We start from the raw sequence: 17,945 nt of genomic DNA, 5'->3' as shown, positions 1-17,945 counted from the left end.
GCCCAGCTGGCAGCGCCCGCGGCCGGCTCCTCCGGGCCCCGGCGGGAGGGGTCGCGGGGCTGGCTCGGCGCTGGGCCGGCCGCGCTGCTATGACTCTCGGTTAAGCCCGGCTTCGGCTCCTCCTCTGCCTCCTGTCCGTGCCCCTTCCTTTCGTGCCGTGGTCCCAAACCAGGAACGAAATGGCCATTGACAACCAGAAAGCAAACACTGGTTTACGTTTGTATCCGGGTTATTAAATTATGGCAACGGCGTGAAATACTATAGTCTGCAAGCAGTTATAGTCGTTACATTACACTCAAATGCTCTCTGTTCCCTCACGTCAGAACAAATCAGTATTCTGACAATGACCAAGAACTGGTGTCTGGGAAATCGAAAGAAATCTGACTGGAAGATTTTCCAGCAGCAATGCTTGGTTTCAATTGATCTGCAGCTCAAGGATTTCCAAAATTGGAGGTGTTTAGCAGTCCTGAGTGGGCTTTTCTTTTGTGAATGTGATGGGTGGGTGTGGTGTTTTTGTTCGGTGTTTGATCATTGTAAACTTGTCGCATCCCTAGCAAGGAGTTCAACTGCTCAACTAATGGACAGGGATTTTCTTGACACGTGTTTGGAACCTGTCGGTTTCATCTGACACTCATACTCCTTCTTCATTCACTCTTTCCAGAAAATTCAAGAGTCTGTAAAACTCTGTCTACCCTGCCTCATTGTCTTTTCCAAATTTAATTAATTGTCTTATCAATTTTACTGCTTTTTGTACACAGCCGTTCCACAGCTTTCCTCAATGCCTTCTATAGTGTTGTGAGTGTGCACATGCACTTATAGAAGGTGATTGGATAGCTTCACACCTATTCCTATGCTTGCTTTCTGCACTGTTGGCAAACTGGCATCTGGGGAGACAGGGACTGGGGGGAGAGTGGTTCTGTGGTCATCTTTTATCTGCTGCAGAGCCTTCAGAGATTGCTGGAGGTAGCAAATCTCTGCCTGCTAACTTAATGGGCTTTGGGTCAGGATCTGTGCTTGTAGAGAAATAGAGCTAGAGGGAACAGGTAGAGGTCCTCTGGTCTATCCTCCTCTCCCAAGGAAGACTAGTTCTCATGTTGTCAACCTGAGATGCTCTCACTGTGTAAAAACAACCATACTGGGTCAAACGAAAATCATTCTAACCAATATGCTGTTTCTGAAGGCACCTGTAAAATAGTTTTAATTCTCAGCACTTTATTATTTTTTTGTTTAACATATGCTCTTATTTGAATTCTCTCTAGTTTATGTGTGCTCCCAACGTCTCTGGATAGCTGATGTTCTAAGTATTTGACTGTAGTTCATCCTTATGGATGATATTCAGCGGTAAATGCCTTGGGAAGCATAAAAGACAGGGTATGTAGTGATACTACCCTAAAACACTGTGCAGCAGCATGCCACTGAGTAGTATTAATTAGAGATCTTTACAGTAGTTTAGGTCATGATTCCCTAGCCTGACGACAATATCACATGAAGCAGCTTCAGAAGGGTCACTAGACAGATGATCTTCTCTGCTTCTCCCTTATAGATAAGGGCTGTTACTTTGAAAGTGAAAATAGATTAATTCTTGACAAACTGTGTTGGAGGTGAGTCCTTACTGCTTATTGATTTCCACAAACAACTTACATGCACCAGAATATTATTTATTTTTTAAATTACAGGCAAATTGATTGGTTCACAATCCTTAGCCTATCTTCTTGTCCCTTTCCACATAGGCAGGTTTTGGCTTCTTTCACGCTCCTGGTATCTGACTCACCCTTCATGAATCTGTCATTATTTCAACCAGTTAATGAAATATCCTGAGATACTTAAGGGTCATCAGACCCAGTGAGCCTGAAAATACTGCATTTTTCTTAGCACTTTCTATGCTTTTGTTGTCTGTATCTTTGCCAAACATTCTTACCTTGTTATTGTTTAACTGCCCTAGTCACCAGCTCACAGTTTCCATTATCACCACATTGCCATTTCCTCACCAAACCCCAACGGACAGCAAGAGAAAGGCAAAGAGATCTGTTAAAACATGCAGTGGTGTATCTGAATGAAATGGGGGAACCATTGAAGAAAAGGGCCATGTTAAAGTAGATAAATCATGTGGACTTCAGATCAGGTACCAGGAATGTTTGTATAATAAATGGCTTGAATTTGTTCTTCAATAAACTGTACAACACTTGCTTAGTGATGTTATTTCCCCTGCGCTTATACTAATTTATGTAGTGGATTTCCAGGGTGAGTAACTTTTTCTCCTAAAGTTGACAGATTCTAGGATGTGGAAGAGGATCCATTCAGTTGCTTAAAATTTTTCTCTACATTGGCTGGGAAGGAAGGCAAAAATAACTCGTGATTTTGAGGCTTTTAGAGAGGCAAAGCTGGATCAGAATCCGAACATTCTGTGATCTTGTGTTGAACCTGGTTATAGTCAGTAAACATATATGTTTGTCTTACATTGTGGTCAGGCACAGCAAGAGTTGTATCTCTCTTGATCAGACTCTTCCAGAGACTCCACGGAGTTTCCAGGGAACACAGTAAACAATAAGAGCTGCAGGAGAGGTAGGGGCAGACACTTTACTTGGTGCTGACCACGTTGATTCTGTGGATTAAAATTTTCTCATTTTCTGAAGTTACTCTTGCTTGTGCTTGCTGTGCTTTTTCTGAGGAAAGGTATGTGATCTGGGATTTGAGGAAGGTACAGTCACGACATGCAAAGATGGGTCCCCGGGCATTAGGAATGATGTGGGAAGAGGATATAAAAAGGGCTATATTTTGCTATACTGTTTCTATGAGCAGAAGAGGTTGGAGCGCCCAGAGCAGCCTAGAGCAGAGGAGGCAAATGAATGATGGATAGATATGATATACTGATAGTCATCCATGTTAATTTTCTTCCCCAGCTCCATTATGGAGATCACAGGAGAGGGAAAAAGCTTGCTTGTTGGACAGGAGTTGGTTCACTGACTAGAAGACTACTTGTAGGCTAAGGGCTTGCACTCTAGTTAGAAGACTGACTTGAGGAAGTACTGAGTGGAACAGAAATCTGCTCTTCTGCAGGGGGCTATGGTGACAATTGGCGTGGCATGCTTCACTGCTTAAGGTTTCTAGAGCTGGCCATCACTACTGTGTGGACTGGTGCAAGGGTTTTGGTCCTTCCTGAGGTGTGGTGACTGTTTCCCTCCATAGCCTTTCCCTGATCACCCAGATATGGCCTGTGATGGCAGTTCCTCCAACTCACAACTATTATTTGTCTGGATGGATTTTACCTGTTGTATGCACATCAGTCTCTTCCCACCCCCAATACTTTTGTGATTTTTTTTTTTGTTGTTGTTGGTTTGTTGGGGTGTTTTTTTTTACTGGTTTAAATAGTCATCAGAGATGAGGTCAATACAAACATGGAATGGATTTGATCAGAGGTCAGTTTGCAAAGTGGGTGTGTAAGTCAATAGAATAAGGGGAAATGGTCAGGCCCTTTTCTGGCTCTAGGAAGCACAAGACTGAGACTTTCCTCTTGTTTCTTTTGTGTCAAAACCGTATGTGTAGCCATATGTTTTTCACCATATGTGTAGTCTTAACTGTCCTTGTGCCACCATGCATGATTTTGGCTTTTCTGTGGCATCAAACTTAGCAGTTGGACTATTTGCTACATAACACTTCTTTAAGGTAGCTCCATTTGTTCCGTAGCATAGGCATGCACGTCCTGTGCTCTTATCTCTCATATCCAAAACTGCAGCTTGCATGTATTTGTTCAGCTGAGGGCCTGGTGATGTTAGGAGGCAACTGAGATCATCAGCTTTTCAGCGTGTTGCTGAAATAGGCTTCTTTAAGAACTGATGGTGCAGCAGTAAGGCCTTGTGAATTCCAGGAGCTGGGCAGTGACTGTGGCATCTGCTGCACTTCAGTTTGGTGCATGCAGACTTGTATACACACTTCCTAAGTTCTTTGAGCTCAGTTTCTTTTTTTGAGGGGGAAAAAAAGGGTAGTGAAGGAGGTAATCACTTCTCCTTTTTCACCTCCAAACTCTAACTGGCATATATAAATGCTCTGCTAAGGGAAAAGCCAGGAAGTTTTGGATATCCAGAATGTAGGCTGGAGTGAAGGCTTGTCCAGTCTGTGTCCTCACTCTTTGTCCCACCTCCTGAGGCTTGCTTTGTTTGTGTAATGTCCTTTGCTGCCCCACTTATCTTACAATGACTGCATCCTTTCTTGCTTGGTCAGAAGTCTCTGTTTAGGGCAATCTGTGCAAGCAAGACAGATTTTTGGGACCTGTGTCTAGAAATAAACAGCTCCAGCTCATTGTGGGCACTGGGTAACAGTAGTAATGGAGACTACTGTGGGGGATAGCTGGTAAGCTAGAGAATTAGCCTGCTTTGTGACACTGTGCAGCTCATTCATACATGAAGCGTGAGCAGTTGTGGTGACCAGCTAAGGGAGTTGAAGTGTGATGTCAGCACAACCTTGGGGTCAAATCTTTCTCCAGCAAAGCAGTCAGCATGACGCGCTCAGCGACAAGGTAAGTGCAGGGTATTACTAGATGGGATGCAGAGATGCTGGAAAGGGTACTGTAGTGATGATCCACTCACAGCACCGCAGGACAAGTGTGGAAGATATTGCTGCAAAGGCGGCAAGACACAAGTTGAGCTGTTTTGAATGGCTCCCCGTTTTGTCTGATGCAGAGAGCGCTTCCTGGGAAGACCTGAAACGATATCACAGGATCCACCTTTCAGCCAGTGCAGGCTTTTGTAACCACCCTTGCTGGTTGACTCCCTGCAGCCAGGACACTGCTCTCTGAATGGTGAACTTGCATCTCAAACATCTGCTGAGGACTCTTACTTTGGAGAAGACTTTAGTTCGCCTTTCCAAGAGGTACTACAGAGGCAGAGCAGAGCGAGGCCCAAAAAGCCTGTGTTCTCAGCTTTGGCTAGGCCTCTAGTGGGTCTTTTCTGCATGTACAAGTCAGTAATGAACAGTCCCCCGTTCTTTAGCCTGGGCCTATGCTGGGAATTCCCTGTTGAAAAGTTTCTGAGAATTGGAGATATCTTGGATCTTTACAGACTGCCCTGCTGCTTCTCATTGTTGCTTTTCATTCTTCCCCTTCCATGAGAGTTCATGTGCCTCCATACTAGAAGTGCTGAGATACCGGCAACCTCAAGGGGCACACAAGAACACATCACACAGTCCCACTCAACTTACACAAGGTGATCTACATGAGGTGGTGGTGGAGGGCTACAGGGGCAGAAGCAACAGGGTGGTCTGACTGCGCTTTCTGTCCTCTCTGGTGAAGGACTTGGGCTTCTGCCTCTGAAAGCACAACACAGGCAGAGAGAAAGATGCCCCCAACACAGAGCATGCCAGGGGCTCCAACGCTTGCCAGTCTGGTTACTGCTGAAGGCAGGCACAAGAAGCCATGTATTTTCTCCCACTTTGGTGAGCGTTCTGGTTGCTTGCAGGGATCTTCGGGGTTGAAGACCACCGTGATCCATTTCCCTCGCAGCCAGGGTTCACAGAGGCATCTCTCTGCAGCGGCAGTTCTCTCCCTGCCCAGCTTCCGCACACCCCGAAGTTCCCGGGCGCCCTGGCTAACCGACCCTCAGCAGGCCCGGACGCGGGCCCGGCTCAGGCCGCGCGGCTCCTGCCCGGCAGGGCGGCCGCCCGGCTCGGCCCTGCTCCGTGCTCCCTCGCTGCCTGGCGGCCCTCAGGAGGAGGGCCTCGGCCGGCCCAGCGGGCCGCGGCGCAGCCTCCCGCCGCTCCCGCAGGACCGGGCGGCCCGGAGCCGGCTACGACCAGAGAGAACTAGGGCCCGACGGCCCGCGGTAGGACCGAGAGGCCCCGCAGGGGCGACGGCGCCCGGCCTGCCCCGTCCCGCCGTGCCTCGCTCGCCGCCTCACCGCAAGTGCTTGTGGGGCGGCCGGCGCGGGGCGGAAGCGAGGGGCGCCTGTGTGCTGCTGGGCCGCTCGGCGCGGGGCCGCGGCCCAGCCCTTCCGCTTCCTCCCTGGAGCCGGCCGCGGGCGCGTCTGCGCGGGCGGCGGGAGCCGGCGGCGGCGAGTGACGGAGTGTCCCTGCGCAGCGCTGCGGGGCGGCGCGGCCCGGCCCGGCCCGGCCCGGCCCATGGACCGGCACAAAGTGAAGCGGCAGCGGCTGGACCGGATCTGCGAAGGTGAGGCTGACCGGGCGCCCCCCGGCAGCGGCCCAGCGCCCAGGCGGCGGGGACCGCCGCCCGCCGCGGCGCCGTGCCCTTGTGCGGCGGGGACCCCGGCCCTGTGGGGCTAAGGCGCCCACTCGGGCGGCGGCGAGCCGCAGCGCTTCTGCCGCAGGCTGCCCGCCGGCCTGCTGCTGCGGGCCGGGCTGGAGGGGGGCGGCTGCCGGGGGTGGCGGAGGCCTCGTGGGCGTGCGCCTTCTGCTGCTCTCTGAAGGAGGAAACAGACTTCGTACCTTGGCGTGCTGAGGTGGGAGAGGAGGGCTGGTTGACGGGGAGCAGGGCTGAAGTGGCTTTATAGCCTATAGTAAGGTGGCGTGCTTCCGAATACGCTGTCTCTGTTATCTCATTATTGATAAAGCATGCTTTATTTTTCTTTATATAGTGGTGGTAGAGGGTTTTTTTCCTAGCTTCGTTTCCCTGTGTTTGTTTCCTATTCTTTTGCTTTGGCCAATCCCTTCCTAAGTACTATAGAACTCTAACAGAACTGGTGACTTGTTGGACTAGCAAATGAGGATTCCAGAAGTCTTGTCTTTAATGTAATCACTTCTGCTGACTTTCTTGATAGGTATACGGCCTCCTATTGTGAATGGCCCAATGCCAGCACGGCCACTGGTTGCGCTCTTGGATGGACGAGATTGCACTGTGGAGATGCCCATCTTGAAGGATGTTGCTACAGTGGCATTTTGCGATGCTCAGTCAACTCAGGAAATCCATGAAAAGGTGGGTGAGAAAATATGCGAGCATTCGGACATAGAGGTCTGCCTCTTAGAGTAACCAAAGCAGAGATTGATTTGGACTGTTTTTTGTTGTAGGTGCTGAATGAGGCAGTAGGAGCTCTGATGTATCACACCATTACCCTTTCTCGCCAGGATCTGGAGAAATTCAAAGCCCTCAGGGTCATTGTGCGTATTGGCAGTGGCTATGACAATGTTGACATCAAATCCGCTGCAGAATTAGGTACGAGGATACCGTTAGGGCTCTGTTGCAATCAGAACTGAATGTGAAGTGGAGCACTGCACGTGTTTTTCTGTTTTATAGCTGAGTGCATTTAAAACCTTTTATGTAAAAAGATTTCAATCTCTTTAGCATCAGGCATCTTTAGGAAGCTGAGCAATATTGGAGCTGGTAGGTCACCTGAAAGAAAGATTCTCAATTCTCAAATTACTCTGGTGTCTGCTGTTGTTTGGGATTCAGAAACCTGAATACTGTGTCTAGATAACTGTTGGTGAGGGGGGTTTGCGGGGAAAGAGTTGAACAAACTCTGATGTCTGAAAGCAGCCTGCTAATGCAGGATAAACTCACTGTAAATGCTTGATAAGTGAGTTTTCCTGTTTGTTTTTTAATATGCAGGTAGCTTCTGATTTCACACTTTATTATTGATCCCTTTAGAGCACTAGGCATGTGAAGAGTCTCTGGAACAGGTGACAAAAAGCTTCTATTTATTAAACATATGGCAGTGAGACTTTTGGACCTTGTAGTCTCCTAGGTGAGGTGGATCATCTAAGTACCCTGCCCCTTCTTTTTTAGGTTTGTGTCAGTGATTTGAAACCTTTCTAATGTAATGCAGATCACATTAAGCTTAAATCAAATGCGAGTATTTAGATACAAAAGTTGAAGCATGCATTACAATTTCTAGATCTGTAAGAACAGATGAATTGCAAATAAATAAAGAGTACATATTTGCTTAGTGCTTGAATTGGGTCCAAAGAGTCTTCTCATCTGAATGATTCAACTGAATAGTCTCAGGAGTTCCTGGGAAGGTCTTTGGCTCTCATCTAGCCATGACATTTTTGGGCTGAGTTTGGAACATGATCTACTTGTAGGATTCTCTACTTAAAGTCACTGTCCATATCTTTGATTCATTCGGATTCAAAACTTTCCCTTTCCTTCGCGCTCCACGCTCTAACCCAAAGAGAAATGGGTCAAAGTTCTTTCACCATCAGGCTGCTGCTTGCCATATTTGCTTTGCAGTGATAGTATGATGACCCTTATGCATGGCCAGATTTGCTTTTTCATAGACAATTAATGATTATTTTCATGCTTAGCCAGGTCCTTTAATTCATTCTGAGGTAAGATACTGTTCCGTATGTGTTCTGAATCTTTGAATCAAACCAAAGGGCTCTTGTGCGTGTTTGCATTTGCTTACACTTAGGCATAATATTGCATGGAAACACAAATTTCTGTCTAGCTGTCTAAGAGATAAATGCATGTGGCTTGTCTGAAGTTGAATGAGATGGTAACCAGTGAGATTAAAAGAAGTTAGGTTTCCCTATCTCCCTTCCTCACATCCTCCAAGTTGTCTGTGTGGCATTATGGTGCAATTGCAAAGGATTTGATAGAGAAAAGGAGTCAGATATCTGAGACTGTGTGTGGCCATTGCTCTGCTGGTTCTCCAGAAGAGAGTGGTATGAGTGTAGTTTAATGTCTCCTCTGTAGTAGGCTTACAAAAGAGCAATGCATTGCTGAATTTTACATGCCTTCGACAATTGCCTAGATTTTGATCCTACTTTTTAGATAGGTGATGAGCATGTGAGGAGGAAGAGTTTCCTTGGTTTGGTAACTGGCTAGGGTTACGTTGGGGAGGAGACCATTTTTTCATGTAGTTATTTCTTGGCTGGTTTGTTGAATGAAGGATAGCAGCTGTGAAGTGGTATGTTGCTAGCCCCCCCCCCCCCTTGTTTTTTTTTAATAGGCTCATCCAAAATGACCAGATTTTGCTGCAGTGTTCCATCTTTCCCTTTCCTGGGAGTAATTTGTGTTTCCAGGACTTTAACTCTGTTTGCATTAGTAATTTACCTGATGGTTCTAGTCATGGGTTTTATGGTTCCTTGTGGTTGTATGCTATTCTAGAGTGGGAGTGTTACATGTTGTTATTTTCAAGTGTAACTTCAAATGGATTTAGAGAGGCTCCTGTGTCTTTTCTCTACATTTAATGAGTTGGTTACTTATTGTTGCTCCTGGGGAAGCTGATGCTTGCAGTGAGCATCTGGACTCTGAGGCATGAAAGAGCTCAACCACCTGTCTTAGTTATTCTTGCATACACTTGTATGACCCAGTTTTCTCATTTCAGACTTGTGTGTTTTGTTTTTTTTTTTCTTCTGGTGAGTGTGTCAATCAGATGGGTATTTATAAGGAAGGAATGGTATTTCCGAGGGGTTAAAAAGCTGGTTAAAGTCTCATCTTAGTCTGGAGAAGAGGGGGCTGAGGGGAGACCTTATTGCTCTCTACAACTACCTGAAAGGAGGTTGTAGTGATGCAGGTGTTGGTCTCTTCTCCCAGCTGACTAGCGATAGGACGAGAGACAATGGCCTCAAGTAGCATCAGGGGAGGTTTAGATTAGATATTAGGAAAAAATACTTTACTGAAAGAGTGGTCAGATATTGGAATAGGCTGCCCAGGGAGGTGGTTGAGTCACCATCCCTGGAGGTGTTAAAAAAAAAATGTGTAGATGTGGCACTTTGGGATATGGTTTAGTAGGCATGGTGGTGTTGGGTGGATGATTGGACTTGATGATGTTAGAGGTCTTTTCTAACCTATGATTCTATGATCTATGTTGCTGTAGAATGAGCTTCTAAAATGAATCCTGTGTTTCTTGACAGTAGTTCTGGAGCACTGAATTATCTTCCAGCACTTATACCTGAAGGGCTCTGTGTTGGTTTAGCATTGTGATGCTAAAAATCTTATATGACCTCTATGGCTTTGTAGGCATTGCAGTTTGCAACATCCCTTCCTCCTCAGTAGAGGAGACTGCTGACTCCACCCTCTGCCACATCTTGAACCTCTATCGCCGTGTTACTTGGCTACATCAGGCTATGCGGGAAGGGAATCGAGCCTCGAGTGTAGAACAGATTCGAGAGGTGGCTGGAGGTGCTGTGCGTATCCGTGGGGAGACTTTGGGCATCATTGGACTAGGTAAGTGATGGGAATTGTTAGATTGAAAAGTGAACTGTTAAAGTTTTTGGGAACCTAAGAGTCACAGACTGAAAGAAGTGATAATTTTACAGCTGTTCATTGTGAAAAGCACTGACTCATAAGGAATGCTAGTGCCTTGTTCTGTGATCCTGGATATCTTCAAGAGTTGGGTGTATATCATGGGATTGGGGATTTTCTTTTTGGTTTCCAAATGGCTAGAAGAGTTGGAACATTCAGACAGCTTTTCTCCGTGACTGTTTCCCTGTGTGCTGGGCTCTATATCAGTAACAAAGCCACCTGAAAGCTACTTATTCCTTCTCCAAGTTCTTGTAATCAGGTTATTACTGCCTCTGACTCAGGGTCCAGATTTTGTTTGAAAAACAGAGCTCCTTCTAGGCTAAGCTCTGGCTATTGCATGGGGAAGGACTAGAATTAGCCATATGGGATCAGCAGTGAATAACCTCCTCTGGATCTGTGTGGCAGTCCTAGGGGTTTCCAGGGCTGCAGTACCTTGGGCCCTGGCAGTAAACTCCAGTGTAGGCTCCCAGTCTACCCCAGTATCTTGTCTTTAAAATTTGTTTTACCTTTCCTTGATGATTGTGGGTTTTCTTTTGTGAAGGCCGAGTTGGACAGGCAGTGGCTCTGCGAGCCAAGTCCTTTGGCTTCAACGTGATTTTCTATGATCCCTATCTGCCGGATGGAGTGGAGCGATCCTTGGGTTTACAACGAGTAGGAACCCTGCAGGATCTACTAATGCACAGCGATTGCATCACATTGCACTGCAGCCTGAATGAACATAACCATCACCTCATCAATGACTTCACTATTAAACAGGTGCAGCAGGAGCTTGATTTCCTCCACAGAGCACTGTGGAAATGAATGCAAACAGAAACTGCTGCTTTCACAGAGGCTGAGAGCGTGTGAATCCTGCTGCCTCTGTTGTGTGCCTCCTGCTGCCTTTGGAGGCTGGGAGCGTGTGGATCCGGGTGCCTGTGCTTTGTGCTGTATAGAATTTCATGTTAAGAGAAGAATAGGATTGGCTTTTTTTGCCGATTAATTTTATTTACAAAGAATGCTTTAGGTGATTCCATAATTTCAAATTACCTTTAAAACGCATAATTGACTCTGCTGGTTAGAGCCAGATTTGGTGTGGCTGGGGACTATGTAAGTTTCTTTACACAGCTCTGCCAAAGCCTCTCTGCCCAAGCCCACTGCAAAGTCAGTCTCGGGCTCTACTCCACTAGTCTATGAATGCTTTTCAGTGCTTTCATGAGAGACATCTGGACGTTGTAGTCCATTTTTGTGTAGCTGGATACTTGATTCATGTCCTCTTTCTTTTTTTAATGTAGAAGGATGAATATGGAGTGCAGAATTTCAGAGTTCCACTTTTGCCCTTGTTGTCTTGTGGTTTTGTTTGTTCATTTGTAAAGCAAATTTCTCAAGCATTGCTTGCAGGCATTTCCCCTGTGGTTAGTTTTGCAGTGAGAGCACTCCTAGTTCTTCCAGGCCTCATCTAATCACTGCAGGCTCCTGCTCATTTCCAGTAGACTTCCCAAGATTCACTTAGCTTCCATGAAAAGTCTCATTCTCAACCCACTTAATATTTTTCTTCTTCCAGATGCGCCAGGGCTGCTTCTTAGTGAACACAGCCCGGGGAGGGCTAGTAGATGAGAAAGCCTTAGCGCAAGCCTTGAAGGAGGGGAGAATCAGAGGAACAGCATTGGACGTGCATGAGTCTGAACCTTTCAGGTAATGTTGCACCTGCATGCCAGCTGCTATTCTGTGACTCGCCTATGCTGGATGATTCTTTTGATTTTTTTGTTATTTGAGTTGGTGATACCCAAGAGCACAGAATGGGTTATTGCTTCTGTAGAGAAACAAGACATAACTCTTACTCCCCCTTACAGCTTTGCTCAGGGGCCTTTGAAAGATGCACCTAACGTGATCTGCACCCCTCACACAGCCTGGTACAGTGAGCAGGCTTCCATTGAATCCAGAGAAGATGCAGCTAAAGAGATCCGCAGAGCTATTACAGGTAATGAGGGAGATTGCGTGCTTTGCAGCTGCTGCTTTTGTTAGTTCACTGCAAGGATTATGCTGGTTCTTCTGAAAACCTAGATTCAGTCACTGATTTCTGGAACTGGAACATAAGTTGATAATTGTCTCTTTGCCTTCTGAGAACCTTGTAACTAATGCTGGAGTGGCACTTTCCCTCCCTGGGAAAGCCTTGTACCTAGTATATCTTCCAAATCCCTTGCAGTAATTCCTTTGACAGTTATACTGTACACCTTTGTTCTGGAGTAGTACATACTGTCTCTTGGGGAAGTTGAGGCTTGGCAGTTGCAGTTTGTGGCCAATAATCTCCACGAGATCATAGAAGTGGGAAGGATGATCAGTTTCTTGTCGTCTCCAGAGACAAGTTGTTCAGAGGAGAATCTCCCCTGCCCAGTGTTATCCTGTGGAGATAGACAGAAAAGATATTGCACATTTCCTTTCTACTTTCCTTTGTAAATGCTTCAGTGAACGAGCCACTCCTACCTGTGCCCTGTTTTTTTTGTCATTCTTTTTGTCTGCTCTTGCAGGTCACATACCTGATGCTTTGAGGAACTGTGTTAATAAGGAGTACTTGCTGTTAGCAGCTCAGTGGTCCAGTATTGATCCTGCAGCTGTCCACTCAGAACTCAACGGAGCTGCAGCTTACAGGTGAGATATGTAGGTTGTCCAAGTTACTGCTTCCAAGTCCATCTTCCTACTGAAGTAGGCCAACATCCCTCTTTGGGTTTGAGAACTGCTTGTACCTGTAAGCAGGTGTGTTTCTGTTCCTATGTACTCTGTATATGAGCTCTTTCCGGAAACTTTACAGCAGCACTTCTGAAGCTGTGCTGGGTTTTAACGTTTACTTGGTCATATTTAGTTCCAGCTGCGTAATGGTTAATTTTTCCAAATCCTTGCAAGACCTGCCTAAGAGATATCTTAACAGAAGAAAGCCTGCTGGGTGTCTGAAAAGAGGTCTGGATCTTAACATTTAGAAGTTGTGCTTATTACATCATTAGGGCTGTATAAACAAAGCACAGTTCTTATCTATAGCCCAAATAGGGACTATTACAGAGACATTGTCCAGTGGATTTTGGGCAGAGTCCTGAATAGGGTGTATTTCTGTTTATTTGTCTTACAGTCCTGCTGAGTGGTTGTGGGCAGGTTGCTTCCCTTCTGTTTTTCTCCCATCTGCAAAGTAGGAAATACTTTCTCTTCCCTTCCCTGAGAGATGTACAGAGATTGAGATATATTTATGGAGAAGGCACAGGGAGGCAGAATGGAACTAATGGAAGAATGGTTCATTAGCAATACATGGGTATCGCGCTCCTATTTTTCATCTTACATCTAGCAGTTTTATTAGTTCAGCTCCTTACTTTTTCTGTCTTGCAGCCCAGTGGCAGCTTGCACTCCTCCAGCTGATGGGGAGGGAATTTCCAACCCTTCAGGCTACCTTTACAGTGCCTCACTGTTTTCCACTGGAGATAAACTTTGTACCTGTTTTCCAAATGCTTAGTATGTGACCTGAGACTATCTCTGCCTGTCTGAGAGCAGGTGTCATTTGGTATTAGGATATAACTGCTACTCTTCAGCTCTGGAGACTTTTGCTGTATTCTATCTCAGAGCATTTATGTTAGAAAGAGGGATTTGTATTCAGCAGGTGCCTGAGGGCACAGCTCAATTACCCTTGCGTAACTCTGTTGAACAAACTTGTAATTTCTATGTTTCTGTTGGTTTCAGGTTTCCTCCAGGAGTAGTGGGAGTAGCCACTCCTGGGCTACCAGAACCACCAGTAGTGGAAGGGATTGTAGCTCATGGGATCCCTTCTGTTTCTCACTCTGCACCACGTACCCCTTCTCCAGGAGAGACAAGCAAACTGGATCCAGACAGAGACATGCCTGCTGACCAATAGCAGCATCTCTCCTCTCCTCTCCTCTCCTCTCCTCTCCTCTCCTCTCCTCTCCTCTCCTCTCCTCTCCTCTCCTCTCCTCTCCTCTCCTCTCCTCTCCTCTCCTCTCCTCTCCTCTCCTCTCCTCTCCTCTCCTCTCCTCTCCTCTGGCAGCAGAAAAAGTAGGAGAGTATCTCCTTCTAGGACCTTCTTTAACACCCTACAGAGACTATTTGCTGTTCATACAGGACAGGAGAATGCATTTCATTACTGGCAAACTTTAGCTCTTGCCTTTATTTCGTAACCCTTTAGTTTTAATCCCCTTCTCTGGGGCAGGGCAGCAGTGACCTTGTCTCCCCTCAGAAATGCTTGGTTTAACCAATGATTTTTCCCATATATCTGCCTCAGTTGTCTGTGACAGGGAATTGTCCTTGTGCACATGAAAACAAAAGTGGAGGTGCCTGATCAGGGGTGGCCCTCTGTTCCTAACACCAGACTTCAGTGCACACTTGTCAGTTGTGACTTGTAGCTTAATTTTAATTTGGCTGAACCTCTCTAAGTGTAGCCATGGGGAGTATTAGAAAAATATTAGTGAATTGGAGAAGTTGTGAATATTGTCTTTATTATGCTCTTGGTAGAATGCAGCTTAGGCTCAGCTCTGGGTGTTACCTCATTTTAATTAAGGTTTCCTGTGAGAACAGACATAGCGCAGGCATTTCTAGTTCTTCACCATACAAAGTTTTGTCTGTGCAGTACTAGATCTGAAGTTAAAAGTAACAGTCTCAAAGCCAGCCTTGTAAATAATTCGGAAGGGATTAAAATGTCATGAAGTGTGTTCTGGTGGCCACTGTGTTTGTGAGGCTTCAGAACAGTTCACCCTGGAGTCTGTAACTCGGAGCAGGCAAGAGAATGCAGAAATGGGGAAAAACTTGCACTGGGAGACAGTAAGTAGCAATAACTTGCAGCTGCAGTTGCTAGTTCCTCACGCACATATACCTCACAGTCTAATGGAGGTGTTCATCCACAAGGTATCTACCATGTTAGAATTCCAAGCTTTGTGCCTCAGATTTTTTTTTTTTGCATAACTGCATCAACTAGAAGTAACATACCAGTGCTAGTGACACTTGTCTCTGTGCTGATAGAGAAGGCAGCTTTTAACAGTTGACCAAATTCCTTTAGCTCTGCTAGCATATACTGCATCTCCAACAGTGGGCAGGGCAAGACTGTTTTTCACATGAAAAAGGTTTGCGATACTAAAGGAGAAAGAACACTCTTAGCTTGTCATCTGAAGCCAAGGCAGGATTGTTGCTCTAAAGTCTTTTCCCATTTCCCAAATGATTGAATATGAAAGGGTATGGAGTCTTCAGCAAAACAGGTTCCACAGGAGAAGATTTTTCCTGAATTCCATATCTTCCTTTAATTTCATCTTGTTACACTTTAGTTATAGCCTTACCATGCACAGGATGTAACAATTCCTGATTGATTTGTTCATGTTGTGTAGAGATTAAATTAAAGTAGGTGCTATATGAGAGGCATACCCTATGTGTGGGTTTGTCTGCCTCCCTTAATACTTCCCTCTGTGTGTCTGACTGGAAGCTGAACAGCTGGGAACAGACTGGAAATACACCTTGAGGTGTGGACAAAATCCTCTGTTTAGGCTGTTTACAGTTTGGGAAGCTGAAGAAAGCTTTCGGAGTCACTAAGTTTTCAGATTTTTTCCTGGTTTTAATTTTTTCTCCAGTACTGCCTTCATATAATGGCTTACTACTGATAGAGTGAAGTGATTCATTCCTTTTTCCATCACTCTACTATCCTTCCCCTCCCCTCCCAGCAATCCAAGAAAGGAAAATAGGCAAGAAGTAAACTTCAAGTGTTTTCTTATAGATTTTACACTTTAACTGTTTAGCATTAGTGAGATGATATTAGTTCTCTAGTGCTGAGTGTCTTTTTTGATAAGGTATTTTGTCTCGGTGAAGGTTCTTGGCTTCTGTGTTTTCATGGATGATGCTGATTCTATTTAAAATTCATATACCTCCTTGGCTGCTCAGGTTTAGCAGATCAGACCGGGACTGGTGATAGGCACAAGTTACAGGAGAACTTTTTCTGAACAAAAGCCTAGAGTTCAGAAGCACTTTGATTGTAGCTGTACCCAAAATAACCAGCGGCACTTTCCTGAGTTCTCCAACCTCTAGGAAATCTAAATTTTACAAGCTACTAGCTCAGAAAGCTGTTCTTCTGGCAGGCAGATGGGGAAAAGTTTTCAGGGACTGAGAGTTCATCTTCTGTCTATTACCACATTAGGGAAGCAGTCTGTCAGCAACTACTGTTTCCTTATTTGCTGCTGAAAATTCCTGCAGTGCTTTGAGGTTCAGGTCTGAGATTATTTTATAGTAAGGGGCTTCTAATTATGAGCTTTTTGAATAGAGAGGATTATTGATACATTGACCTTGTCTCTTCTAGAGCACGGTGCAAGATTTATTTTTTTAAAAGAGGCAGCAATTTTCTTTTTTTTTTTTTTTCTTAACTGCAGGAATCTCTATAGGCCAATCATATAACTCAGCAGAGGAAGAGTGGAAAGATCTCATCTGGGGGACACTTAAGTTTCTCAGTTCTTGTTTTGGGTGCCTAGATATACTGGTGACTAGTAAGCATAGCAGTTAAATAATTGATGTAATAAGAAACATTTCCAGTTATGGATACTAAGGAGTTGAAGCTGATAGCATTGATAGTAGCTCTGTTCTGTCCAACACTCTGTAGGTTTGTGATTGGATATGAAGGCAATTTTCCCCTTGATTAAAGCCACAGCAGAAAATGTCGAGGTAAAAATGGACAGACCCTTATCATGACCTCAAAGAAGGACTCTCTTTGTGCTTATAGGATTACTCTGTTTGTATGCCATTTGTACCTCTGTTTATAGACTGAACCTATTCTCGCCAGATAGCTCAAGGAAAGATTTACCAGTACTAAAGTACCCTGTGGTCTTCTCCATCCCCTGAGTGCTAAGTCCTTTGTTAGCACTCTCTCCTGTGATACACTGACTTGCAGCTCCCCCTCCCAAGCTTAGTGCAGTATACAGAAGTGGAAGGATTTTTTTTTTTTAATGCCTTCCTTCGGAACTAGCACAGAGCTTTAATCCCAAAGAACAGAAGTCTCCCAGGTTGAGGCAGGAGTGCCCTAGCTGCACTAATCTGCTTACAGGAGGTGCTCACGCTGTCCCAAGGTACATCCTGTTTGTCAGGGTCACTGCTGCTGACCAGCTTTTTTATAGAGGACTCAGAGTTTCAGAAATATATTTTTGTAGACAATGACTAAACTGTGAAACATTGAAATAAAGCATGTAAACAAAAACTTACAGCACTGTCCTCTGTACAGATGTTTTTCTCACTTCAGTTCTCTCCTGTCTCATTAGAAAATGTTTGATTACTTCTTGGATATATTTTAATAAAGTTCTCCAAAGAACATGGCTGCTGTCTATGGAAGGGGTGGCCTTAGATAAAATATCTGAGACTTGAAAACCTGTACAGGTAAGTGTCTGCATCAGTCTCGCTTTTCTCAGATTAGTGAATTTGGATCTTCCACACAATCGCTCCCTGCATTAGCCACTCTGGCAAATGACTTTCTTTGGATTCTGGAGCAATGACTGTCAATCAAGGCTGTGAAGGTGGCAGACTGGAGAAGAAGCCATCTTCAATGATTAAGGGACTGCTTTGGAGGTAGCCTGGTGTTTACTTATATTAGTTGTCACAAGATGAAATTGTGGTAACTGGTTTTGCAGCCTTTTAAGTGTGTATTTTACATGTGTAAACAGCAGTAGCTGCCTTCACCCTTTTACAGTAAAATAGTATTTGAAATTAGTACACAAAATTAGCATATGAAACTAATTTTTCAAACATATAATAAAAGTCGGTGCAA

The 17,945-nt window shown here is 45.2% G+C and overlaps 1 protein-coding gene across 1 annotated transcript; it reads left to right on the top strand.

The window, feature by feature from the left end:
* The first annotated feature begins 6,025 nt into the window (after positions 1-6,025).
* LOC104327504 (C-terminal-binding protein 2) lies at positions 6,026-17,385 on the top strand. The gene is made up of 9 exons (XM_075441834.1): positions 6,026-6,157; positions 6,765-6,919; positions 7,012-7,156; positions 9,905-10,111; positions 10,731-10,945; positions 11,730-11,860; positions 12,019-12,146; positions 12,694-12,814; positions 13,886-17,385. Exons 1-9 carry the CDS (start codon positions 6,109-6,111, stop codon positions 14,055-14,057), a joined length of 1,323 nt encoding a protein of 440 aa, XP_075297949.1. The 5' UTR covers positions 6,026-6,108; the 3' UTR covers positions 14,058-17,385.
* The last annotated feature ends 560 nt before the right edge of the window (positions 17,386-17,945 follow it).

The sequence above is a fragment of the Opisthocomus hoazin genome, chromosome 22, assembly GCF_030867145.1.
Source record: "Opisthocomus hoazin isolate bOpiHoa1 chromosome 22, bOpiHoa1.hap1, whole genome shotgun sequence".
NCBI lineage: Eukaryota > Metazoa > Chordata > Aves > Opisthocomiformes > Opisthocomidae > Opisthocomus > Opisthocomus hoazin.
This window is presented reverse-complemented; position numbering and strand designations above follow the sequence as displayed.

Excerpts from the sequence above, each read along its gene's own strand:
- LOC104327504 (XM_075441834.1), top strand. The coding sequence starts at position 6,109 with ATGGACCGGCACAAAGTGAAGCGGCAGCGGCTGGACCGGATCTGCGAA. Across the intron at positions 6,158-6,764 it reads GCTGGACCGGATCTGCGAAG|GTATACGGCCTCCTATTGTG; the intron begins GTGAGGCTGACC and ends CTTTCTTGATAG. Across the intron at positions 12,815-13,885 it reads AACGGAGCTGCAGCTTACAG|GTTTCCTCCAGGAGTAGTGG; the intron begins GTGAGATATGTA and ends TGTTGGTTTCAG.